General features: G+C 39.6%; 1 protein-coding gene across 2 annotated transcripts in view; it reads right to left on the bottom strand.

Moving 5' to 3' along the window:
- Positions 1-16,867, bottom strand: part of LOC129724674 (transcriptional coactivator yorkie) — a 48,857-nt gene that overhangs the window by 15,121 nt on the left and 16,869 nt on the right. For both annotated transcript variants that reach the window (XM_055679754.1, XM_055679756.1), the window contains exon 2: positions 3,208-3,356. In XM_055679754.1, the coding sequence (XP_055535729.1) occupies positions 3,208-3,356 (149 nt within the window). The remainder of the gene's footprint in view (positions 1-3,207; positions 3,357-16,867) is intronic.

The raw sequence follows: 16,867 nt of genomic DNA, 5'->3' as shown, positions 1-16,867 counted from the left end.
CTGGTGGTCCCCGTGGCTCTGTGGTTAGCGATGTCAATCGGCTAGCTCTCCCACACGGTTGTGATATCGGGTTCGATTCCCGATCGAGTCGAGGATTTTTTCGAGCTGGAAATTATCTCGATTCAGCACTGGGGCACGGTGTATCGTTGTACTTATCCTACACATACAAAATGTGCCAAAAACAATATCGATAACGAATTCTCTCAACTAATCTAGTTGATCGAGACCGCAATTAGCCCCAAGGCTAAGCGTGCGATATTGTTTTATTTTTTTTTGCTGCAATTTAAAGTCGCTCGTCTGAGCGTGAACATTTTTAAATATTTTCGACTTTCGGAAATTGCTCAGCTTGTAATCCAAATACGTTTACAAAGTTTTATTCAAATAAAATCTAATAGATTAAATTATTGCGTATTTCTAGATCATTTGCCATTGATTTACCTCAAATATTTTAATTTTCGGAACATTACTAGAGCTTTCTTTTGGCTCTCTTTGAATCACTTCGAAGGCTAACTTCAATTAACGCAATCTTCAATAATGGGTCCCATTATTAAAAGACGAGTAAACTTGACTTGACCACTTATTTCAAATGAATCGTCGAAGCTTCTGTAACACGACCTTATACTATCATCAATTGTCAGTAGTTTATAACAGAATCCTGGTTAGTGCAGAATAATTACATATAACACTAAAATCAAACCCAATCTTCTCTTGACAAACTTGTGCAATTTCTCTACCTGGTATGGTATAGTGAGGCTAATCACGACCTGCAATTACGACCACTACGAGTCTCCTAAGCTAATGACCTACAAAGCGTTTACCAGGCAAGCAGCCGCTTTCTTTTGGTGCACTGGCTAAGTCCATTTTGGTGCACTGCCATACAGATGTGCTGTAAGGTACCGCCACAACCCGTCTGTGCCCCCTTTCTTGGACGGCAATAATGTTCACACAGCGGACAAAATCATCAATGAAATTGTAACTGAACCGTTTCATTCATGATATTGTGCTGCCTTAGCTTGGCCTACTCTGTGCTGTACTAAACCTCGTTCTTCTGTTCCGTCCGTCCGTCCGTCCGTGCGTCGGACGGATGGCCGAGGAGTTGATTGGCTCTCTATCTCTCGCATACAACTTTGTAACTCTATCCTCCCTATCTTGTACAGACGATAGTACGAACGGAAACCACCAACACATTGGTCAGGTAATCGCCATCCAGTTGACTTAGTATAGAGAATATCGATGATGATGATGGCACGTCACCATCATGTGATGGCTATAGTGTATACCTACGTCAAATCTCTCCCGATCGTCACTGACAGGCAGGCAAAAATAAACCGATCGCCACCACGATCAGCAGCTGCGCTGGTGTGCGTTGCCTGGCACCACCAGTCATTATAACGGTAACGGTAGTGGTGCCTTAGCTCCAGGTCCCTGTACAGTACACTCACTCGGTCAGTTGAATTCGAATTGATAAAATATTTTACGGCCATGTTTACACTATACTGATATACTTGTTTACTTAGCTGTTCTTATTAACTGCCAGCGCAACGCTCTAGGCGTTACTCATTCGGATGCGATGATGTGTGCGGTTGCATTCGTTTCTGCAGCCACCCAACGACAACGTTTCTTTGGTTTTCAGTGAAATCTGCTCTTTTTTTAGTTATCGTTATCCGCGAGACGCAAAGTTTACATTGAACTTTAACAAAGCCAACTAGATTACTGGGGAAAGTTGTTTATTTATAAGTGGAAATCGCATCAGAAGTCTTCTGACAGTTCGGCTAACAGCGGAGCATGAATCAAAATTTTTATCGTGATTTTATGAATGAAGTCTTGTTTACAAACTGATAGTTGTTCCGACGCCTAAATAAACTAACGGTATTTTGGTCTACCAGTTTGATCTGATTTCATGAATGAAACCAATCCGTCGCGTCGAAGCGCCCGCGACCCTGTACGTATCGCCGATCCGCGATAGGGTAGTTTCAGTAAATAAATAAACCCTTTGAACAAGTTACGCTTTACCGCATCTAGACCCGTGTTGGGTAAGCATATTTGTATACATTGAAGCACGGTCTTATCTGCCACCCCAAGAGCTTTCCCACTTCATGTCCGCCGCAATATTGGTCTATCGAGGGGAAGCGAACTGATAGTCGCATGTTTACAGAAATGTATGTACACACTATTGTATAGAAAGATTACGAGTCGGTTTCCTGACTTCCGTTTTAAAATGTCGCCTTCCGGTGAAAAACGACCGGCCGTTAACTTTCACACCTTCATCTACTCCAGATGATTAATACAAATTTCATTGAAAACAATATCTTAGCGAAGTAATCATGTGCGTCATTCAGAAATTTCTTATCCACACTTTTCAATAATAGAAAAATGATAAGGGGTCTCCATTCATCCATTAGCAGTCGATTGGCGTCATTCTGTTTGGCGCCATAAGCTGTAAACGCTTTAACAAAGGTTATTTTTCGCAGCATAAGGCGAATAATGATACCGGGGTATTTTTGACGGAACTGAATCCTGAATAAGGAATCCATCTTATGATAAAAAAACTGCTAATCCGATTGGCAATAGGATTTGATTAATTCTCATTCAAATTCTCTGTCTGGGAGTAGCAACTGAAATGTGTGTGTTCCATGAAGAATTATTTAACCAAAAATTGAGAAACTCGACAGTTTTGCAATTTATTTACTTCTAAACTACCAGTCATGAGTAGATTCTTTACTGTTATTTTCGAAAAACACACCTGTACTTTGGCGTACAATTTAAAAAAAATGTTTCGAAAGAAAAAAAACTATCATAAGTATGTTTCAGAGAGCGAACATAGATTTGTAAAAACATTCACCAAAAAATTTGTGTGGAGAAAAAAATTATGAATCAACATAACATTTTAAATAACAAGAAACCTAACCTTTTTTAAATATAATTAATAAGTTATGACAATTAATTAAAACTTGACCACATGGCATAGGAACGGCCTCACATGAGAGTGCAAGTGCGCAGTGTTAGCAAGAATAACAAACAAACAGCCTTTCCCAAGGAGTATATTAGTCACATGGATGGTAAGAGTGTAACGCTCAAGTGACGGATAATTGAAGTACCAATATAATATACAAGTGCCATTAGTGAAGAGAGTATTTATTGCGGCGGGATTTTCCACCGACGGAAAAATACTGAAATTGCGACCAGCAGACGCACACGTGGACTCACCATTGGGCGGCGTTGGTGACGAGATGGTGGGACTTATCAGCGTCTGGGACCCCGTGTTGAAGAGAGTTTCCACGCTGGACTGCTGCTGGAATTGGTCTTGCAGGGCGGTTATGCGGGGATCCTCCCACGTGGTTGTTCGCGTGTTGTGACTGTGGAAAGAAAAAGTGAAAGAAAGTTCGATTTAGTAACTGTGATAGCGTTCAGAGTTTTAACGCAGTTACCAAGGTAACATTTCGTTTACAAACAACAGTATACTTGCGTGGTTGTGGCTAAACCCCTCGGGTAATCCCTATTAGTATAGCGTCAATGTACATTTATTGATAATTGCTCATAAAAATCTAATAATTTATCAAGAGCTGTTTATCGTAGTAAGATTACCGTTTTACATGAAGTTCATCACTCCGTGTTTAAAGTAGAAGTGCCAAATTTCGCAACATTTTCGTAGAAGGAACATATATGTATTTTTTTGCTAAATCTTCTTTCAGGCAGAATAAGTACAGCTTATTTGCGTCGAGTTCTCCTCCGGAGAATCACCAAATAAGGTCAAGCGATCTTTCCGATTCCCACCTAACAACTTATTTGTTTACATCCCCGGCTGAACTGATTAATGAATAATCGTATACACCACGCTTTAGTCTCGTACATCACCTTCGGCTGTGGCCCACACCAGTTTATTTCGGACCCGTAGTTTATTTGAGTTTTACGTTCGCACTCACCAGGCTGCAGCATGAAAAGATCACCGTTCATCAAAAGGTAAATACATTTCAGCCGAAACTCGCGTTGATGCTTTACTGCATCTAATACTTTCTTATCAGTTCAGTGTTCACCTGGCAATATATCGTCATGAGTCGAACTAACGAGCAAAACAAAAACAGACGCGTAAAAAACGGTGATCCGCACACGCATGCATGCATCAACACGTCGTTTGTTTTTCACTTTTTCACTACAGTTTTCTAAAAATAAACGTTCTTCATCAATACCTTCGTCCGCAGCTTTACTCTCACTCGATTGGCCTGGCTGCGCGGTAAAGAAACTTCGAAAGGAAACTAGCAGGTGAAGCTGAGAGCTTAATGGATTCCTCAATGAAATTTGCCGCGGTACCTACGCGTTACAGTTTTCCAGTTAAGGTATTGCCCGAAGAGATGGCAAGTAACAATTTCGAGATAGAGTTCAAGTTAAATTTATCGTTACAGCCTTTCGTCTCAGAATTGAACCCTGAAGAACATCTGTTCTATCGAGAAATTGAAACAGTAGGAGGGTGGTATTCAAGACACGGCCGCATGACGTTGACTACCGTATTCTTATATTCCATTGAAGCAAGTAGTAGAGGGAATTGCAACGCTTCTTTTACAAAACTTCTGTAACAAAATTTCGAGGCACCAAAAGGTACCAGTTGCCGATTATTCTCGTTTACTGGTAGTCCGTCCAGAATTCCAGCCATTTTAGTATTTTGTAGTAGCTATTTATTACTAACAGCCACCAGCATAACGGGTTAAACCGGCACGAGATGACCGGTACTATTTTGGTTTTTCCTCCGTTTAGCTGCTAACACCTAGCGTCCGTATGTAACCGGTACGATACAGTAATGAAACTGATGGGGTGAAATGTTCGAACGATACGTTTTATACCAAGGCTTCGTCAGATAATTAGAAAGAAGGAGGGGCTACATAGATGATGAAATGGTAGAGACAAATGTTTCTTGAAAGCTGCGCCGGCCGCTGTCGTCATATTAACACCAACACAAACATGCATTTTTGCAAGGTTTTTTCCGCTAGCAGCAGCATTTGGTAAAACAGAAAAATCAATTAGCCGCTTCTGTACCAATATTTCGAGGCCCCAACAGGTGCCAGTTGCCGATTATAGTTTTCTGGTAAGTCCGTCCAGAATTCCAGCCATTTAGGTGTTTTGCAGTAGCCATTAACTACTAAAGCCACCAGCATTACGGGTGAAACCGGCACGGGATGACCGGTACTCTTTTGTGTTTCCTCCTTTCAGCTGCTATCACCTAGCGTCCGCATGTCACTGGTGCGGTTTTGGAATCAGAATGATGGGGCGCCGGCCGCTGTCGTAAAATTAACACCAACAAAAAGATGCATATTTGCAAGGTTTTTTCCGCTAGCAGCAGCATAAACACTGTCGACTGTGCTTGGGAAGAGAGGTAGTGATTGGCTGCGCGGTATGGTTTAGACAATCGATATTAATTACCAATTTTTCAATAGTGTATCTCAAACAATAGTTTGTTTTTGTTACATAAATTTAACCGTAAAAGAAATTCTGATCGATTGATGCCAAAACCTCGAAAACCTGACTATAGATGACTACAAAAAAGCGCTCAAAACCTGACCACTTTTCCCTGGTTTTCCCTGGTTGAATTACTAGATTTTCAAATTCAGGGGCCTAACTTCGATATAGACGTTAGTCAACGTCAAAAAATGATGGACAGTTAAATTATTTTTTTTAATTGGGCCGATAATTTGAGACACAAACGTTTGAAAAATTCTATAAACCATAGAAAAGAGATTTCCCATAACAAATTGCTAATCAAACTTAGTAAAACTTTTACGACCTTATTCAGAATATATGATAATTTGCTTGACATTTAATTTTTGGAAAAAAATCCAATTAATAATTTCACCATTTTTATCCATAATCAAAAACTGTAAAATAAATCGTGAACAATAAAATTGAAACAAAGCTTGTAAATGTGGACTGTCATAACCAAAATAAATAGCTTTACTTGTTTTTCGGAAAAAAAGTTTAGGAATGGGTTTTCAAATTAGGGTAATCAGAGTATATTTGTTGTGTCCATAATGACACACTCTGTACTCTCAGCACCAGTTGAGCAAATTTGCACTCACTCTTGGTTGACGGTGTTCAACAATTGACCTGACAAAAAAAGAAAGAATACAATAACCAGACCAGCAAACAAAAAAAAAAAGCTAGTCACACATTGGGTTCAGCTTAGCGCATGACATACATACGTAAAACACAGTTCTACTATCCCACAGATCGAACGTGTCCAATTATCAGGTTCACACGAGCGTCCCTCTGCGCACACCTTCTGCACAGGTGCGCACGTACCGGCGCTCTTGTTGTGATCGTCTTTTCTAATCGTCATACGACAACAACGGCAGGCAGCGAAGAAGACGTGCTTTTTTCCACCGAAAGGTTGAACGACGCACAGGTCTCCGAATGGTTTATCATCCCCTACCCAGACACCACACCAGTTCCATCCATTGTGCATTGTCCGTTCTATCCTTTCAGCAGCAGAACCGGATTCGTAAGACTGGACGCCGACAGATCGACCGACCGACCGACCGACCGGCGGTGTGGTGCTAACAACAACTCAGCAGAGCGTCGTCACTCTGGCAGAAAGAGCATTCAGAAATGTGCTGTTTATTCATTTCGGATTTCTCGGAACCGAATTCTATCATAAAAGATAATAAATTACCACCAGTCTCGGCTGGCGGCAACGGCGATGGCGGTGGTATTCGTAGTCTGGGATCAGAGAACCGCCATCGTCATTATCGTCATCATCATCATCCTGATCAAGATCGTCGCCTTCATGATTGTGATTTAGAATAACGTTCGCATCGGCCCAGATTTAAGCAGTAAGTCTGAGCCGAATGATGCTGGCTTCAACATTCTATTCTACGCTTGAGGTTAAACAACGATATGTAAATTGGTTCTTTTTCCAACGGTGATACCATTATGTGGAAGATGATACCACTTTCCAGTTAACAGCTACATTTTGATTAGCGCCACCCGACATTGTAACTGTCGTCGAAACAGGAAACGTTTTCTACATTCATTAACATTTATTCACAATATTTGTTGCTGATTATTGATACATTGCTGTTTTTTTTTTGTCCTGGACTCAATTAATTCGGTAAATTTGACTGTCTCGTTTTCAAATTAAAAGACGTTTAATTTTTACTCAACGGCTTGCTACTTGATTTGAATCTCTTGTGTCCTGATAAACTTTTACTACATTTTGCATAGTTAGAATTTTACGAATTATTTCTATAATGTGTGTCTTCTAAAGGAGCCGTCCATATTCCACGAGGACGCTTTAGAGGGATTGGGGGTACGCAAATGACCACGCTCATCCACGGGAAGGGGATGTGGTAATGATAATTTCCCCGTGGACACGATTTTTTTCCAAAAAATGTAAATCTGCGTAATAAAAATTCTTCAGATATTTTTCTGGCTTTAGAGTCTTTGACAGTAATATTTTCGATAAATTTGGAATCATTTCATTCATGACCTCTTCGTTTTTTTTTTTGTTTTTTTGAAGTTCTTAAGCCATGTTGAAAACCTCTCAAGAACTTCAGGTAAACAGCATATATTTCTTTTTTTTTTGTTTCCTCTTGTTAGCAGAGGTACTCTTAGGTTTGAGGTTAGAGGTGGGCAATCCGCCCACAAATTGACTAAAGAGCTGGTTCTTAAAAGTGAGTGAGTAATTCACCGCTCTTTTTCAAAGAACTGTAACTCATCCTTTACTTCGAGCAAAAAGCTGATAGCTGATTTTGTTGATCAGACACCGCAAGCCAAATCGAGAGCTGGTTGCCTGCAAGCTGATCAAAAGAGACAGTTCTTTTGAGAGCTATCAAAAGATATTGTTTTTTTTTTTTTTTTTTTTTTCAAAGAGCTGACTCTCCTGATCAGCTCGCGAGCGAATTGCCTTCATCTATACAGATTCAGAAGATCAGTGAACCAGTTCTTTCGCGCTTTTCGTTCCACTTTTGCCATTCATCCGTGTGCGTTCTCGGCGTTAGCCAGCCCGTGTGCCTGTGTGTGAACTGTAGCAAGTTACTTTTTGTGGATGGGTTATGCATAGAAGAGCAGACAGCAGAAGGCAGTTGAATGCTGGGAATTCTATTGCAATTTCACGCGCAGCTTTGGCTTGGTAGAAGAAGTGTTAAACTTTCACATGGCTCTCGCTTGCGGTGTCTGATAATATGCTATAATACTTGAAAAAAAATGTAGAACGAAAAAAGCGAAAGAGCTGTTAAAAAGAACTAGTTCACCTTACTGAGCAGAACCGCTCTGATTCGCTCACTGAATAATTTTTCTCACCTCTAGTTGAGGCTAAAACTAATTATCCCGCGATGGCTGCCTCCGCTACCGACAAAAACCTGCCGAGACCGAATTCAGCATTCAGCCCACCCCTTAACAGCTAGAGGAGATTCGTGACCTGTCTAACCCTAACAATTAATTCATAAACATGACAAAAAAACTTAACTAACGCGACAATATCGTTCATAAACGAAGAAACGGACGAATTCAAACCAATATACGTGAACGATACTCAGCGCAATTGGAGAGAGTTGTCATGTTGGTTACACGCTTTTACAGGAGTATCCAAATCAAGGTTATTTTTACATGTATACGCCGCGTCAGCCAAAATTAGGTAAATTTTTCACTCGATGCTAAATTTGCAACCGGACAGGTTACAATCAGTGATGGAAATGAGACGAATATGATGCAATCGTCGTTTCATCTCGATCTGCACAACTCCTGACGTGTAACAGACTGCGTCTAAACTTGAATCCTCTCAACCCATAATGAAATGATAATTTGGTGCATAGGTTTTTAGTGGAAAACAGACACAAGAATAAACTCCATCAGCCCTGAGAAGCGATTCGCTCGTTGTGTTTGTCTCTCCATACGTCCGTGGTTAGGGTAAGAAAGGGTAGCAACAGGAGAATATCATGTCGACTGAGTAGCAGCGGAAATGTGGTACGGTGAGAGAAAAAGTATGGTGGAACTGTGGAAGTAGTCCCGGTCGGCAACGGTTAAGTTGAGCGTGAGTAGGAAAGCATACACTGTCATTTACTTTCTGTTTTCGACGAAAAATCATATTCATTAGTCAAATGAGTATGAATATAACACGAGCTATTCACTTTGTGTAACTGGGACGAATAACTTCATAAACCGGGTTGTGCTCGCTGAGAACCACGTATTGTAGTGTACACTAATGACAAGAAATATATCGTAAGAAGGAAAACAAATAGCGAATTTCTTTATTCCACCAGCGCACCTCGTTTTGACCTGGAAGCGCACTAACTGCTGTCAAAACCCTTCTTTATTTGCTCGATTTTGACCCAGTCTTGACCTGCCGTGCTGCCCGAAGCGCACCGTAAAATTTGTCAGCTTCAACCCACCACCGCACGTGCTAAGTTTGTAAACAATTATCTGGCATCTCTTTCTTACTTGCATCTTAAATGGCGATGACGTTTCATTATTCCTCGGCAGTTTGACCCGCACACAGTGGAATAAAGAAATTCGCTAAAAGAGAGTGCACTAACACCGATACTTTGTTATTCGCATACTGACGACAATGTCAACGCATCTTGGGATTGCTTTATATGTATTCAAAATCGCTAAAGGTGATTTTTTCCATCGCTGATCACAATTTGTTCAATAATAAATAAAATATAATAAATCAGTTTTGCTTTAAGTTTATCCACCTTTTTTGGCAGCAGTAGATACTTTAGGTTTTTTAAGGGTAATTTGAAATGAATTTTTAAAAGTAATTTTCGGTCTTCTCCAGGAGCTCAATAAACACAAATTTCCAACAACGTTCGAAACCATTTTGTTTTTAGTTGCTTTCAACTTTGGAACCAATTACAGCAGAATTTGGAATCAATTTCTGCTTTACCCTTTACTGATGTTTTGATGAGTTTGTGGCTGAATTTTGATGGCTTTTGTAGTTTGAGTAGTTTTGGGTCGAATCATAAATTATTACACAGTGCAACAAAAATTTACTTGTTTTTCTACCTTGGCTTCTATTAATGGTTTTTTGATGTATTTTAATGTAAAAATAAATTTCCCCGAATTTGGACCTATTTCACCTTAAAGTGAAACTCCGTATCATTGAAACAATCATTGATTTTCTTTTCTTTTTTCGTTATGCTGCGTTATGTAGAGACTGTAGTATAAAAAGACTACAAAGTGCTACCCACTAAGATCAGTGTCGAATCAAAACGGGAAGCAGCCACGCAAAAATATGCACCGCTTTGTTGTGACACGCACCACAACGGTGTCTGCACGTTCCGAGAAAAAATGTCTTCACATGTCTTCCAACCTAAGATGGCTCGTTAAAATCGACTGAAGGCTGAAAAAAATACCGGAATATCGAAAACTGCCGAGCAAAAAAAAGGTTCGAAAAATGCGGGTCGTTATCACATATTTTCTAATATCCACAAATTTTCCAATGTCCATTTGTCTTCACAGACAAGGATGTCTTCACACCGCAGGGTAAATGTCCTTGATTTGAAGACATGTCTTCCAATCTGGCGTCACTGCTCTATACTACAGTATTTAATTTTTCTGCGTGTTTCTAAGTAAAATGCCTCGATACCGTACCTGCGAACAATTCCAAGCAGCACATTATTTCCACGCACTCCTTTGGAAAAAACACAACAATATAAATGTCACCTAAACGTAGCGAACCTATACATTAGAGAAATGACAAGACACTCACCGTTAAGGCAACTGTCAACATCAAAACGGATAACGGCAATGCAAATTTATACAGCTCGCCCGTTTTGATGTTGACAGTTGCCTTAACGGTGAGTGTCTTGTCATTTCTCTAATGTATAGGTTCGCTACCTAAACGTAGCTATTTTTTATGATATAGCTTTAGCATACAATGGCCTACCATGATAATACAGAAATAAGCTATGTCCAAGTGAAACCAAGTGGTCATCGTGGCTCTGTGGTTAGCGATGTCGGTCAGCTAGCTCTCCAAGACGGTTGTGATATCGGGTTCGATTCCCGATCGAGTCAAGGAACTTTTCGAGCTGGAAATTTTCTCGAATCAGCATTGGGGCACGGTGTATCGTTGTACTTATCCTACACATGCAAAATGTGCCAAAAACAATATCGATAACGAATTCTCTCAACTATCTAGTTGATCGAGACCGCTATTAGCCCCAAGGCTAAGCGTGCGATATTGTTGTTGTTAAGTGAAACCGGTCCTTGAAAATCATGTTTTTAAGGTGAGTGCCCGAAATTACCCACAGGCACAGTAGTATGCATACTCTTTTTTTCATGCTCCGATAACAAAGGATTGCAATATTTTTCCCTCCGTAATTATTTCGAGTGAAATCAAGAGTAGAACCTTTAGTGTTGTTTTTTGCATTTATGGTTGATTGTTTGTTTTGGTAATTAACTGGTGCTAAAGCGATCTTTGGCAAACGAAGAGAAATACAAGCAAATCGAAGCCAGCCTCATTTTGTAACCGCTTCAAGTTTCACCTTAAGGCGCAACAATGGCACCATTTTGAATTTTTCGAGAAATCGAAATTTTCAATGTTTTTTGCGACATTTTTTTTGAGGCTCGATATCAAAATTCTACGAGTGTGTCCACATAATAGCATTTCTTTACCCATCTTTTAAAAAAAAACAGATCTTTAATCGGATAAAAACTGACTTCAAAACAGTGGTTCAACGAAAACAGTTTTGGCATGATTTTAATATATTTCACAGAGCAAAATAATATCAAGTATGTATGTTTCTTCCCGCAAAGACAGAGGATCATGTTGATTTGTTGTTATTGTATTTTTGAATATCGCTTACACTCTTTTTGTTCTTCACAAGTAAGTAAGTAAGTAAGTAAGTAAGTAAGTAAGTAAGTAAGTAAGTAAGTAAGTAAGTAAGTAAGTAAGTACGTAAGTAAGTAAGTAAGTAAGTAAGTAAGTAAGTAAGTAAGTAAGTAAGTAAGTAAGTAAGTAAGTAAGTAAATAAATAAGTAAGTAAGTAAGTAAGTAATTAAGTAAGTAAGTAAGTAGGTAAGTAAGTAAGTAAGTGAGTAAGTAAGTAAGTAAGTAAGTAAGTAAGTAAGTAAGTAAGTAAGTAAGTAAGTAAGTAAGTAAGTAAGTAAGTAAGTAAGTAAGTAAGTAAGTAAGTAAGTAAGTAAGTAAGTAAATAAATAAGTAAGTAAGTAAGTAAGTAATTAAGTAAGTAAGTAAGTAGGTAAGTAAGTAAGTAAGTGAGTAAGTAAGTAAGTAAGTAAGTAAGTAAGTAGGAGAATTGCAGCAAAATTGACATGTTGCTTACATTTTACGTGGGGCATATACCTACCAATCGATTTCTGAAACTGTTTTCCTCGATATAAAACATAATTTGACTACCACATTTAGATATTGGCGAATCCATTAACGCTCTACAAATTTGATATTATTTTGCTCTGTGGAATATATTGAAATCATACCAAACCTGTTTTCGTAGTAACACCGTTTTGAAATCAGTTTTTGTCCGATTTTTTTTTAAAGATGGGTAAGGAATTGCTATTATGTAGACAAGCTCTTAGCATTTTCAAATCTGGCTTAAAAAATAGCTTCGAAAAAACATTGAAAATTTTCGATTTCTTAAAAAAATAAAATGGCTCCATTGTTGCCCTTTAAGGTGAAATGAGTCCAAACTTGGGAAATTTATTTTTGCATCAAAATACATCGAAACGTCATATATAGAAACCAAGGCAACAAAATTGTTGCACTGTGTTTTCCACGACAGATTTTTTACGTTTTCGACCCCCCCCCCTTCTTCTCACCCTTCGTGGACAACTGGCCATATAAACTCTAAAAAAATGTATGGGTCGTAGACATTACACAGACCCCCCCCCCCTCTCCACAAAACTGGAATGTTGATGGCCCCTTATTGTTATTTTTTGCTAACATTTTTTATGCTTAATCACTAACGTTTTTAATTTTTTCTTTGTAAAAAAATGTCCACCAGAATAAAATGTCCACGAAGGAGAACGGGAGGGGGAATGACGATATTTCTGTTCAGCATTGGTTCGCTTTACTTCCAAAACCCTATCAATCTTGGATATTGTCTTGAAGAGCGTCTCTATCATTTTGCTGGTGCCAATGAATCCCTTTTCTAAGCTTCAGTATAATGTTGGCAATTATATCTTCACAAATTTAAGTTTATTAAAAGCTTCCAATCGATAAAATAATATTACTTGAACTAAAGGCAAACTTTCACCTATGCTTTAATGAATAGAAATGAAAAGGAGATACTGCATTTAATGTCCTACTTTGAAAAAGGTGAAGCGAAACTGGATTTTGTTCTCTATGACAGAGATTTGAACCCCCAAACACCTCCCGTCTGTGTAAACACTTGCAGATCCTATTAAACTCTGATGATAGCACAATATATAAGACCTCATACGATTAAAGACTTTCTTGGGAACATAACCGTACCGCGCATAACCGAAAGTCGTGAGAAATCTAGTTGTTGGTATATCCCATCAAAAAAGCACACATAAACTGCTAAAACTCAGGCTATAAGAAAAACGTGCAAAACAAAGATAATATTCCAACCAAGATTTGCTTTGTGCACCTTTCCACCATAAAAAGGATCTTCCAAGAATGAAGATTTGGGTCCGTGTTCATGTGAATAACAAAAAAACAATGGTCCTGAAGATTTTCATTGAGAAAATGCTGTTTCCGACAATACGTTTTGTCCAAAAGAGGATGCTATTGATGAGCCCAAGCTCTGCACAGACACAGCAAGCATTCCTCTAAACGTCATTGTGGGAAGTTTTCTTTTTCTCGATGTCATTTCTAAAGAGCAATCAATAGCTTTTACACCACAGTAGGCGCCCTCTCCGGTTAAAAAAAACGGTTTCTAATTTTGTTTTGCGATTAGCATTGTAAACCAGTACGGCGTCGTCTGACTGCCGTACGATGAATCGCGTCATGTTGGTCACAGATCCGACCGCCAGATGATCTACTTAATCAAAGGCTTCTCACCTGAAACTGCCAGCGGCGTAGGATCGGACGAATCGTGCTATTACGTGTATATATTTCTACCGATCACCGCAGTAAGGGTTTTGACTGAACACATTTCCGCTTCAGTCTGATTTTTGTCGATCGCCATTCTCGAAGATGGCGCATGCGTCGTAAATTGGCTTACTAGTGAACACGACAGAGACCGTTTTAAATTTGTTGTGATTTTCTTCGGGCACACCCCGCACCGTGTTGGACGACGACACTCTGGCAGCACACTTCTGAAAGCAACGAAAAATACGCTCTATTTTTATTTACGATTTGTCATACAAGTGGCGCCTTCAGATTTCATCATGTAATTTTATTTACTTTCTTCGAAAGTCGTTCGCTCGCACTCCCGCGCGCGTTTTCAATAGTGTACGCGGCCAGATATTCATAATGCTAATTTATTTTCATGCCACAGCTTCTAGGAAATTAATCCTGTTCGGCATCGATCGCGTTAGAGCCCCTCCCCCTCTTCCGAGAGAGAGAGAGAGAGAGAGAGAGAGAGAGTTGCGAAGGGAATGGCCAACCTTGAGACGAAAAGACGCAGCACAGAAATACATCATCCGTCGTCAGTCTGTGCGCGATCGGTGCAAAACGATCGCGCTGCGCCGTACGACTGGTTCTTGGATAACAAACAGCTGGATTATTCCAGTGGAAACGGGAATCAACCGAATGCAGGAATGCTTCTGTCTTGATCCTGGCTAAAATCAACTCATCGAGCACCGGTCGCATTATAACCACTTAGATTGCCAGCTGACCGTTGAACAAGATGATTAAATCACCGCAGATCTCGCGAGATTGTAAATTTGTCGCCGTCTGCTGGGTGATGTATACATTTTTTTTGTCTAGGTTATTTTGGGGATGGCGCATAATACATACATGTAGGTACTGATGCCGGCTGTCGGCAAACGCCAAACGCATGTGATGACTGTTTCAATTTAGAACCGCGATGCCGTTTCGCCTAGAAATGAAACGGTAAATTTACCATCTAGTTGTGCTGAGTGAAATGATGATGTGGTTTTACAGTAGGACACGTCGCAAAAGTTCGGAGGAGAATAGTGTTTTTAGTGTCTAACTTTGAGGATGCAAATCCAAATTTCATTTTTGCCTCAATCGCATTGTGTATTTTGTAAGATATGTTGAAGGTTAATAATAAAATCTTGGTAGTTATTGAGAATTGATCAAAAGCAACACTGAATTTCCGCGTGCGAGTACGCCGAGCACGGACGTCACGAATAGACATCAACACCACCTATTTCTATGCCAGGGTAACTCGCGCTAATTAACGGTTTCATTATTTTTCAAATCGGGCAAAATTTGACCTTCGCAGAAATTCTGTGAACTAATTTAAACAAGCTCCGGCATTTGAAATGTGTCGCTCGGTCGAACTACTTTTGTACTGTCCGTTATTTCTATCTTGCGTCAATTGATTAGAGCTTTTGCGTTGTCGTGGCGCTTTTTATTCCATCTCCCAGTATCGGACAATACTGGATAAATTTGAGCCGTGAGAAAATTAAGTTTGTCGAAGCGAAGCATCATAAATCATAAACTTGCGATAAAGTATGTCTAATTATGTCTTGCTTTATTACAGCCACAAATTCGAACCAAATTTCGATACCGACTCCAATCAAAGATCCGCTATTCCCAGCATATACGACTTGTGCACCGAGATCGGGATCAAGCGGCATTAGCCAGCCGCACCGGTTGGTAAGCATAAGCTTGGGTTAATTCAGTTTTATGACAACTTCCTGCTACAAATATTTATAACTTCGAGAGCTCGTGCAAACCGGCGCTCAGAAGAAAATTCGCTCAACAAAAAAAACCACACGCGTGCTAGTAACGAACCGGGTCACTCAGTGATGACCGGCGTTGTGGGATCGGAAACACCCAATCCGTGCTGCTTTTTTATTACTCTCCATTGCAGGAACTGCAGATTAGGGTCAACTGTGAAGGGACAGTGATGTATCTTTCGAGAAAAACTAATCATTATTGTCAGAAGAATTTGAATGCATTACTCTCAAATCAACATAAAATTTCGGAGTATTTTTTCTGGTATCGAAGTTGCTGTTTTTACCATGGTTCCAAACGAAAACATGCACTCTTGGAAGTAGCAGTAGAAACAGCAGTCGCAACCTACGTTCTGACTAGCCCCGATATGATGAAAACAAATTTCTAAATTTAAATTTTAATTCATGCGTGGTCCCGTGGCTGTCCACGACTCACTAGAGTTAAGGTAGGACTATACCAGTATTAGCCAGTCGAGAAGAAACGTGTGGCGCTTTCCTACATGGGTGCAAATCAAAGTTGTTGACTTGTTCTCGTACGACGTGGTAAAAAAGCTGAAAATCCAGACACATATTTAAACCCGCACGATCACTGCTGGGATTTGCCATAAACTACTGCATTGGATAGTATATCAGCTCCATAAAAATTACCAAGTAGATAATCAAAAGCATTGAAACTGCCTTACGCACACTGTCAGCTAACTCGCGTCGCCGTTAAAGAAAACCGGAAGAATTATATCCGCAACGAGGAAATTCATACGTGCCTCAGTTGTGAGTGCGTAGTTAACTCCCGCGAAAAAAAACTCATTCCCATGTGATATGCCAAAGACACGTTTTATCACTTCACCGCAAGTGCATATGCATGAACAAGAAACAGAAATTACGCCTAAAATTTAAACTAGATCAAACGTATTTTTGAACAATATTTCTACACGTGTTTTTGTTTTGTGTTTATTGAATTTCACAAAATTACGTTAAGAGTGTTTACAACCACAGTAGGCATTGTTGTAAAGAAAAGTTTATTTGCTAACATCACTGTGGCGTCTTTGGAACAATTTTTTTTGAGGGCAGAAAAAGAAAAACAAATCAG

Source organism: Wyeomyia smithii, chromosome 2 (assembly GCF_029784165.1).
Source record: "Wyeomyia smithii strain HCP4-BCI-WySm-NY-G18 chromosome 2, ASM2978416v1, whole genome shotgun sequence".
Taxonomy (NCBI): Eukaryota; Metazoa; Arthropoda; class Insecta; order Diptera; family Culicidae; genus Wyeomyia; species Wyeomyia smithii.
Note: the sequence above shows the minus strand (reverse complement) of the source record. Positions and strands in the feature narration are given on the sequence as shown.